Here is a 10,059-nt window from a genome sequence, read left to right on the forward strand (position 1 = left end):
GAATTCTGGTGGTGCAAATAAATACCAAGAAACACAAGCTTTTATAGTTTTAAAAATAAATGTAAACTTTCACGAGATGTACGAGTTTTCTATAATGCCTAACTTTTGTTTTCGATATAATTAATTATTATAGAATAACATTTTTAGCATACAAATTAGAAAACATAAATCACTATAATTCATATAAACCAAATTATAAAAACCTTTTATATAAACTACTAAAAAAAACTAATATTTCATACCAATTTTGTTTTGAAATTTTTTTCATAAAAAATACTTATAAATTTTATTGTAAAAAAAATTTTGCAAAAAATTATTACTAATTTTCTTGCAAAATATTTTATATAAAACACTTTTAGCAACAAATTTGTAGAAAATATTTATAAATTTTATAATTTCATAGAAAATGATTACCCACAAAAAAATTACCTATTAATTAAAATTCTTAAAAAAAAATGATAGAAAAAAAAATCTTACAAATTTTCTTAACAAATTTGCAAGAAAAATTATATGAAATATGAGAATTTCTAGCAGTGACTATTATATGATTGTAAATCACCGTTAATATGATTTTTAAGAACATCATTCTAAAATTTAATAAACTTAATAATTTGTTATTAGATAACATGCCTAACTTTTATATCATTAAGTACTAAATCTATCAATGTTCTAAAATTTAATATACATAATTATCAAAAATAACATCACATGATTTGACCTATTCAATTCAAATTCTGAAGAAACATTAAGTAAACAAGTGTGTAAATACTTTTAAAAGAAGCAATTCCATTGAGACAAGAAGTATCATATTTGAATAGGTACCTATAGTTAGCTAGTGCATCACATCAATTAACAAAGGTTGTTACACACAATTCTACATTTCTATATGATATCAAAAAGTTTACAATGTCAAAGTCACACAATATATTAATAAAGAGTTTGAAAGTTGAAACAAACTCATTAATGGCTATGAAGCTATGGCTATACCCAACCAATAACCCCAACTTTTGTGCCACACACTTGACTTTGGTCCAACCATTTACAACTATAAAATAAAAAATTTAATGTTTATTATATTTTATAATTTATATTAGAAAAATGAGATTAAGTCTCTTTCATCATTATAAAATCATTTTTTAAGATAGATATAGTTATACTTTAATCTTATCTCTAATTAATTTAATATTCTCAACAACAAAAATAATTATTAAAAAATCATTATTAGAATTATTTACAATTTTTCGAGATGGAGTTTAATTATAATAGATAAATGGAAACAAATTTTATTTGATGTTAATGCTTGTATATTTTGTTCTATTCTGCATTTAGTTCGCAGAATGTAAGTCAGATTTTGATTAAAGAAAGTAGGCTAATTTTTTTTGACTTGTCTTGCATAACATTTGTAGTCCGCATAAGAAATTTAATAAATTTATTTTTACTTAATTAAATTAAAAAATAATAATTTCTATAAGTTAATTTTTTAAATAAGTAATATTCATAATTTTACCATTTTTAATTTTTAAATACAAGTCTATTGAAAATCGAAATGTCATTGAACTAGAATGAAACAAGGAAATAAATGTGAACGAGGAAGCCACTTTTGAATGGGCTGGACGTGAATGAACAAGTTAATTTTGGATGGACCGGAGAAGAAACGAAAATGAACGAGTTACTTAGAAAAAATACACACAACATGTTGTACTAGTGTTGCTCGACTTTGGAAATTTAAGTCTATACGAACTATGCAGGTCAAATGTGGGTCAGTCTGTCGTTGCCCATGCGTACCGCTGGTTATGCAGGACTAACTATCCCGTGTTACCATCCCTACAAGTCAATATATATATATATATATATATATATATATATATATATATATATATATATATATATATAAGTTAGGGGGTGATCATGGATCGGATTTTTAAAGATCCAATCCATATCCATTTTAGATCCAAATAATTGGATCATATTTTGGACCAAATCCATTTTTTCTACAAAACTAATTTGAATAATTTTTTTTAAAATCCAGATCCAGATATTTGGATAAAGATTTAAATCCATGTCCAAATATTTGGATCTAGATCAAAATCAAGAATCTATTTTTTATAAAAAAAATTTAAACTGAATTCTCTAAAGCTTGTATCGTTGGGCCTAACACAAATGAATTTGGCAGAATTTCGATCAGAGCCGACTCAACTGAATTTTGGTTAGGATCAACTTGCCCAAATATGGCCAAATTTCAGTCGAGGCTGACTTGACCGAATACAACCCAATTTCATTGTGACTGACTATGTCAAATCTGGCTGAATATAGCCAAATTTCTTCAAGGGCCGACTTGGTCGAATATGACCAAATTTCGATTATGGGTTGACTTCGCCCAATATGGCAAAATTTGGACCAGAGTCGACTTTGCCAAATTTTTGCAAGACCGACTTGCATCAATTCGCACAAATATTGGCTGGGGTCAACTCGACTAAATTCAGTCGAATTTGGGTCAAGGTTGACTTGACCGAATACGACCAAATTTTGATCACCGTGGACTCAGCCAACTTTTGGCCAAGCTCGACTCGACCGAATATGGCCAAAGTTGGACTATTATCAGCTCTATCAAATTTTGGCTAGGGCCGACTCAACTAAATTCGGTTGAATTTTTATTGGGGCAAACTTGGCCAAATACGACCAAATTTCGATCGCAGTCGACTTGGTCGTATACATCCAAATTTCTTCAAGATCCAAATACACCTAAATTTGGGGCGAGGTTGATTTGGCCGAGGTCGACTCGGTCAAATTTTCGTCGGGGTCGACTTGGTAGAATTTCATCTGAGGTCAACTCGACCTTGTTCAGCCAAATTTTAGTCGAGGCCAATTCGGCTGAATTCGCCAAAATGATTAGGGTCGAATTTGGCCAATTTTTGGTTGTAGTCAACTCGACTGAATTCAATTGAATCTTGATTGGGGTCGAATCGACCGAATTTTAGCCGAGACCGACTCGACGAAATTCGGCCAATCTTCAATCAAGACTGACTTAGTTGAATTTTGACCAGGGTCAACTCGGCTGAATCCCAGTCAGGGTCGACGTGTCTCAATTTTCGACCTGTCTCAACTTTCGACCTTTAGCCTAACTTAATTTAAATTGAAAATTTTGATTAAATTTTTAGATTATCCATATTTGAAAATCTGTATTTAGATATTGGATATCCACTCTAAAAAATATATAAAATGTAGATTAAATTAAAATCTAAATTCAATAAAATGAATTTAAAAATGGATTGATTTAGAGTAAAAGTGGATCAGATAAAAAAAAATCAAATTTTTTCGCATCCCTAACGAGTGAATTAACATCCGAATAATATCGTAATTAGAAAAGAAGAATCATTAATATATAAACTTAAAACAAAGTTATGAGCACACGTTACTCTCCCATGTGTTTCATCTTTCTGACTTCTTTTTTTCCCTTTGCTTCTGCGTATTGGTTTTAACTCATATGGCCATCACATGCTCAGTCAGAGATGTGGCTTCACGTGTTTGTCTTTGGATAACAATATTCAAAGGATCCCAAACTTCTGAATTTTCTGTCACTTGTCACCATTTTGTGTAACGAAGATTGCCTCTTCAAACTGAATGTGCAAAATTTAAGGTAGACCTAATTTTGGGTCACACTTTTCTGCTATATATTGTACAAAATTTAAAAAGGGTACCCGAATGAAAGTTGATATCTATAAGCCACAAAGAAATAATCTTATCTCTTATGCAATTTTATGATTCTGGTTTCCTACAAGTGTTTTCTTTTTGGGTATCTTTCCCTTGGCAAATTCTATATAAAAACCAAAAGTTAGGGAGTTGCTTTTAGAATATCTTTGAAAAAAGATCTAAGAATTAGATAAAGGAATTAAAGTTAAAGACAGTCACAACTTTTCTGAATGGTAAGAAAACACAGCACTGAAATGGGATTAGAAATATAGGGTAACCTTTGCCTTTTGCTTAAAGTTTGTTAATGGAGAATGGTATAGAGAGGTTGATTAATGGAGGAAGAGAGAATTTTGAAAGAAAGAAGAGAGAAGAATGAGAAAAGGATAGATAATGGCAAAGTGACACACTAGTCACCACAATTTTTAGCTTTTCGACGCGTAAGATGCTCCAATAACAAAAAATTGTGTAAGTCACTCACTTATTTGTCAAAAGTGGGGAATCACCTCATTTAATACTCAAGGCTGCCATTGTGCTTTGGCTGGTTCAAAAATGAAACAAGCTATTGTGCTATTTTGTTTCTAAATTCTAATATGATATTGGCTTCAAAAATAATTAAATGAAGTTAGTTTAGCCTTAGAAAAAGTAAAAGACACATCAATTTAGTTTTTTAATTCATCATGGGTTGCTTCCACTCTTTGTGAATGTGCCTTATTTCGATGGACCTACCATGTATGTATACTTTAATTTGAATTATGTTTTTTATTGGATGCTTTATAATATTTTATCGTATTTATTAATAAATTGTCTAATCTATACAAAATAATGTTTTTATGATAATAACAATTTTTTATTTTTTATTTTAACAATGTCTAATAAATATAATTTTAATTTAGATTCACAAAATAACAATCTTATATTTATTCTGTTTTTAATATTTTTTATATATTTTTTTAATATGCATATATCTTTATTATTTTCAAAATAAAAACTGTACATCAAATCTAAATCAAATCACAATAGATATTATTTAGTTTCACCGTTTAACAAAATGTCAAATATCTAAAAGGAACATAATAAGCCGTTTTTAGCAGTATCTAACTTGAGATTACCTATCAATTATAAAATCTAAGATTTAACAACCCTTCTACTAGAAATATAACCACGTGATGAACTCAACTCTTTGCAAGCACAAGGTTATTAATTACGTATGAAACAAATGTTTAAGATGGTGATTTCTTTATTTACTAAAGGATGCGATTAGAATGTGATTCAGAGAGAATGAGACAAGGAGAAAAAAAAATGATGTATAACTTATCTGACCGACAAGTTCTTTTTTAAAAACTGCACCATGCGTTTATAACATGGTTGGATTAGTTTATTTCAAAAAACTGCCGACTTGGTGTTTAAAACTCAAATAAAAATCATAAAATTTGTTAAAATAATTAATTTGTGAGAATACATATGAAAAAAATAACTTAGGCAAGTGGAACAAGTGCTCAAACTTTTTTCTGTGGAATAAAAAAGCAGGTTGCACTGCACCTTCATGGAAAGTACAAACCGACATGGATTTGTTAGTGATTTAGTGAGTGATGAGAAGAAAGTGGTCACCCATTTATTTTTTGATCAATTGCAAAGACTATTGTTCATTGAATGTCAATTATCAACTAGAAATAATTGAGTAATATATAGTTTTAGTGTGACAATTACTATGCACTTAAAGCAAGATAAAAGAGAGAAATTACAATTACCCAAAACTGATATATTATTTACCAAAACAATGTGAAATTACACAAGAAATGGGATAGATAAATGTGTATCTATGAGTAAAGAAAGAGCTTTAATTTATTGCAAAGAGTTGTAAAGAATTGAATCATAAAAGAACTGATCATGGATCACATTAATCCACTTTATTGAATTTAAGATTAAGACGTAGCAAAAAAGAAAGAATCAAGAAAGCTCACTAATCACACTTTGACATTTATCTTCCAAAATCTTCACAGCTTCAGCAAATAGCACTTCAGGGGGTAATGCTCCCGTTGATTCAATAGTAACTACACACACAAGTCATTTAATTTTTTAAGTTAAGATTTCAGAGAAGTTTGAAGATCTAGTCCAGTGAATTCAGTAGACTATATGGTACTTACATATGAAATGATTTTTAACCCGACGTAAAGAAACACGATCTTCCCATTCTTTGCCCCCTCTGATGCATTCTCTGCACACAGTGCAATTCCTTGGTCTGGCTACTTTTGCCCTTCTTTTACCTACTCAATAACCAAATCAACAAACTAAGAAAAGTACCAATGAGAAAACAAAATGAGATTACATGTTTTTACTATGTTATGTGCAAAACCATCCTTGTCCATCATATGATGGACATTAAAAAAACTATGAAACAAAAAACTGAACAACCTTTTCCAATGTCTTCAATATCAAACACGTTAGGCCTACACTTATCTTTTAATTCTTCAGCCTGTTCATCCACAACATCTTTCAAGAGTACAACCTAGAGAAGAAAATCAAGCTTATTTGCAAGTTTTTGGCAGTGAACAGAGTGAATAGGAATAGTAGATAACATATTTTGTATTCTCTTACCTCTGGAAGCATCCGATACCAAGCAGGGGCAACTGGGGACCATTTTGTATGTGTCTTACCAATGCCTTTAACCGCATGTGCTTCAAGTTCAATTTCCTACAATAGTATATGTTTACCATATTTGATGTTAAGTTTGACAGTATTCTATACCAAGACAAGTAAACCGAACCAAGTTTGAAAAATCAGATAACTCGGTGCATTCCATTGCATGCTTAAAGAAAAGACTGATAGAAGTTAGAACCAGAGGTAAATGGACCTCATTGGTATCAAATATGTCACAAGTGACCAACAATGATACAATTATCCAGTCCATGAGGAAAAAAAAGGAACTTGGCTGTAAGTGAACTATAACCATTGAGTAGATTCAGGGTGGAAAGAGAACATCAAAATGCCACTTATAAAAATGTCCAAAAAGCAAGACTGTTGGAGAAGGTTACCAATGAAAATATTAATTGATCTCTCTCTAAAACTTAAACCATAAAAGAAAAAAGAACGATTTCGCTTCTTTTAGAGAAGGTTACCTGACCAGGTCCAAGTTTAGATAATATAATATCTGGGTATGTAAGACCAATTGAATCGTTGGAAAATTCAGGAAGTGAATCTTGGCTGCAAGAAAAAGATGTAAACGTTTTTGGTTTTGTTGATGCTGTGTTTGGTTTGATATCTTCACTGGGAAACTCGCTCCCATTGGGTAACCACTTTAGTTTATCGGATTTCACTGCATTAATATTACAATATCATCAAATAAACTGATGCATGGGTAAAAGACGAAGTCAAATAGCTAAATAAGAAATTAAAAGCACAATATATATTATAAAGCAAGAGCCCCAAGTAATGTACCCTTAATACGAGATTGTTTTACTTCACAACGTCCATGTAGACCAAACACAATGGTGTTCTTTTCATTCCTGTCATCTCCTTCATTATCTATTCAAATGAAAGACAAAAATAACGCATTTAACCAGGACCATACAAATGCAATACACTGAAATGTGTACTCAATAATTCCAAATTTCAAGTTACACAGAAGAAAGTCATAAAAATAATGAGAAATACAATTAGTGTAGATATAAACCTGGATATTCAAATAGCCTGGGATCAGCACGAATTGGAACGAGACCCAATCTATGGGAAAGAACTTCATCTTTTAAAACCGATGTATTGTTTGCGATATACACTCTTTCAATAGCCATTGTTGGAACCTAAATTATACAATCACAAAAAAATAATTATCTCTACTCGTACCACACAAATACACTACTACTAACAACCTACCGAAAGTTATCATCCAAACAGAAATGAATAAAACCAAAAATAAGACAACTGTAAAATGCTATACATAACTGGAGCTAATAAAAGAAATCTCCATTCGCAAAACATATCAAAGCAAGCGAAATAACCCTCTCATGCAATATGTCTCCTCCGGCTTTAGGAAAATAAAGAAAACATTCAACTTGTAAAGGCATCACATTTTTTATACACTTATCAATGTATAATGTATCATTTCATGACAAGCACTTCCTTTCCATAACTATCTTGATGACTTTCTGAATTTGTTAATACAACACATACATTTTTGAGAGGATAATAAATTTAGGGGTGTACAAAAAAGTTAGTGTTCTAAAAATTCAAACAGTTTTAAATTGTTCAGTTCCAAATCCAAACATAAAAAGTGTTTTAGAGAACCAGTTGGAAAGCAAACCACTTTTCAAGAATTAGTTCTGAAGTGGTTTTGTACTGATCTGATTTCAAACCATTTAAAATATTGAATTGGTTTTTAACTGTTTTCGAACCAGATTTCACAATTACTATGCAATGCGTAGCTGCAACAAGTTTAAACAGGAATCTTAATTTGTGGGACTAAAGAGGAATTATATAACAAAGAAAGTACCATAAATTTACAGCAGTCATCTCTATCATGTGCAAAGATTTTGTAGCACCAAAAGCAAAATGAAAATTCCAAAGAGCACATCAATATTCTACGTTCTTGCTCCAAAATGAAAGTTACAACTACCTATTTACCCAACCTTCATCTTATTACTACATAATTTTCTTTTTTTTCCTTTCCATGATCCTGGGAATTATAGTGAAATATATTTACACTTATTTCAAAGATGATCGAATGAAAGAAAACACTGGGAGCCTTCAATATCAGTATTCTAGGCCATATAAAAACAATTCACATAATGCAATGCCTTTGATAGTCTAAGTACACTAGATCCCTTTGAGTAAATCCAAAGTAACTTGAGGACCTACTGCTAAGAATTGGAGTAAAACAAATCTGATAATTTGAAATCAAGGGAAATAAATTTGACTCTTGCAAGTTTGCAAGTCTATCAAACTCTACTATAAAACATTGTTGTCTACGAGGACAAACGTACCTCATCTGCAAATATAGCTACTTGTACAATTAAAGATTAAAAAAAAATGTTAATTTAAATTCAGAAATCTGGCAAAACCAGTCAAGGTACTGTACAGAGACATTAACACGTGTAAATGCCTTAGATTTAAAGCATGATTCATAACTCTATATTCGTTTATTAATAACATTAGGTGTATTAAAGATAAAAACATTGCAAATCCTGAACTAGAAAAGGCAAATGAGTCGGCATCATTCACTGTTACATTAAAAAAATGAAATTTAAGAATAACGAACGAGTGTTGGGAATACGACAAGGCATCTAGCCTCGACACAATAGCACTAACAACATGCATTGACAATCAGGAAAGCAAAAGTATATCACCTCTGACATAAGAATTCTTCGAAATGCATTCGCAATTGATGCATCAACACCAATTATATCAAACTCCATCTCACTATCAGTAAGCCGCTTCACTTCAACTTTAAAGTTTTCACGGAAGCTATCAATCCGCACACTATTATCAGCTTCCGAAAGCGCATAAGCACCAGAATATTGTACAGTATCAGTCTACAGACACCAGCATGAAAAAAAAAAATGAAAATAAGAAAACAAACCGCTTCTAAGAAAATAACAAATGCGAATACTTGGAATCCTAACTCCTACAATTCCAGCACCCCAATTGACAAGGTAGAAACTTTTTGAAACTGAGCGTTAAAAAAACTAAAAATAAATGGTTAAAAAATACGTAGCATAAAAGGGGTAAAACTAAAATAATTTAAAGATGAAAAAAAAAAAAAAAACTTAAGGACAATAGGGTTTACATGCACACCAGCATCGTTGAAAATTTGGAGTTGTGGATGGAGCTTTGTGGGAACATTTTCTAAGCTCATTATATAATCAAGTCCTAATCCAGTATTACTTTGTTCCGCCATTGGTTCGTCTTCCCCAGGCATCCTTGTGCTTCGTTCTCCCTTTCTGTGGGATTAGCAACTGAAAGAAAGTGAATTAAGAAATATAGGGTTGGTGTGGTTTACGTGCTGAGTTTCTTCTTCTTCTACTTTTTTCGCAAAAAGAAAAAGAAAAAAATAAAATTATTATCAGGGTTTAAGGTTTTAGCGGGAATAAATAACTGCTGAGTCGTTTTATGCTTTAAAGAGGGTATTGACTTTGGATATTTGTAAGGAATTGGGCCGTTGGGTTGTTGGGCCTAGTTGGTTTTCGAATTATTCATAAATATTAATAGCCAATTGCTTCCAGCACCTACAAAATAATAAGAAAAGACTCAACTTCTTTTACCACAGCACCACACCACTATCGTCCCTGCCACCGCTCTCACCATCACCATCACTATCATTGCAGATACAGAAGAAGATGGAGGAAGAAGAAAAAATGTGAAAAAAAAAATCATTCT

General features: G+C 31.2%; 1 protein-coding gene across 4 annotated transcripts; it reads right to left on the minus strand.

Moving 5' to 3' along the window:
* Positions 1-5,514: 5,514 nt before the first annotated feature.
* On the minus strand, positions 5,515-9,769 carry LOC114188880 (uncharacterized). Of its 4 annotated transcripts, none has more exons than XM_085674577.1 (9): positions 9,470-9,769; positions 9,030-9,215; positions 7,361-7,487; positions 7,126-7,212; positions 6,807-7,003; positions 6,286-6,381; positions 6,103-6,163; positions 5,835-5,954; positions 5,515-5,741 (listed from the first exon to the last, which is right to left on the minus strand). In XM_085674577.1, the coding sequence occupies exons 1-9, from the start codon at positions 9,599-9,601 to the stop codon at positions 5,638-5,640; spliced, it is 1,110 nt and encodes a 369-aa protein (XP_085530703.1). In that variant the 5' UTR covers positions 9,602-9,769; the 3' UTR covers positions 5,515-5,637. The 4 variants fall into 4 exon arrangements, 3 of the variants coding, with proteins under 3 accessions (XP_085530703.1, XP_027933340.2, XP_027933341.2); XM_028077539.2 differs by having other exon boundaries at positions 6,103-6,196; XM_028077540.2 differs by having other exon boundaries at positions 6,103-6,196; positions 9,478-9,768.
* Positions 9,770-10,059: the final 290 nt, after the last annotated feature.

Source organism: Vigna unguiculata, chromosome 6, assembly GCF_037176805.1.
Source record: "Vigna unguiculata cultivar grain cowpea cultivar isolate G323 ecotype 2 chromosome 6, ASM3717680v1, whole genome shotgun sequence".
In the NCBI taxonomy this organism is placed as follows: Eukaryota; Viridiplantae; Streptophyta; class Magnoliopsida; order Fabales; family Fabaceae; genus Vigna; species Vigna unguiculata.

What these genes read in the sequence shown, in the direction of transcription:
- LOC114188880 (XM_028077539.2), bottom strand. Translation starts at nt 9,601, where the DNA reads ATGCCTGGGGAAGACGAACCAATGGCGGAACAAAGTAATACTGGATTA. An exon ending in TCAACGATGCTGGTGTGCAT is followed by an intron (nt 9,216 to 9,469) that starts GTAAACCCTATT and finishes TGGTGTCTGTAG; the next exon opens with ACTGATACTGTACAATATTC. An exon ending in GAAGAATTCTTATGTCAGAG is followed by an intron (nt 7,488 to 9,029) that starts GTGATATACTTT and finishes TGTATAATTTAG; the next exon opens with GTTCCAACAATGGCTATTGA.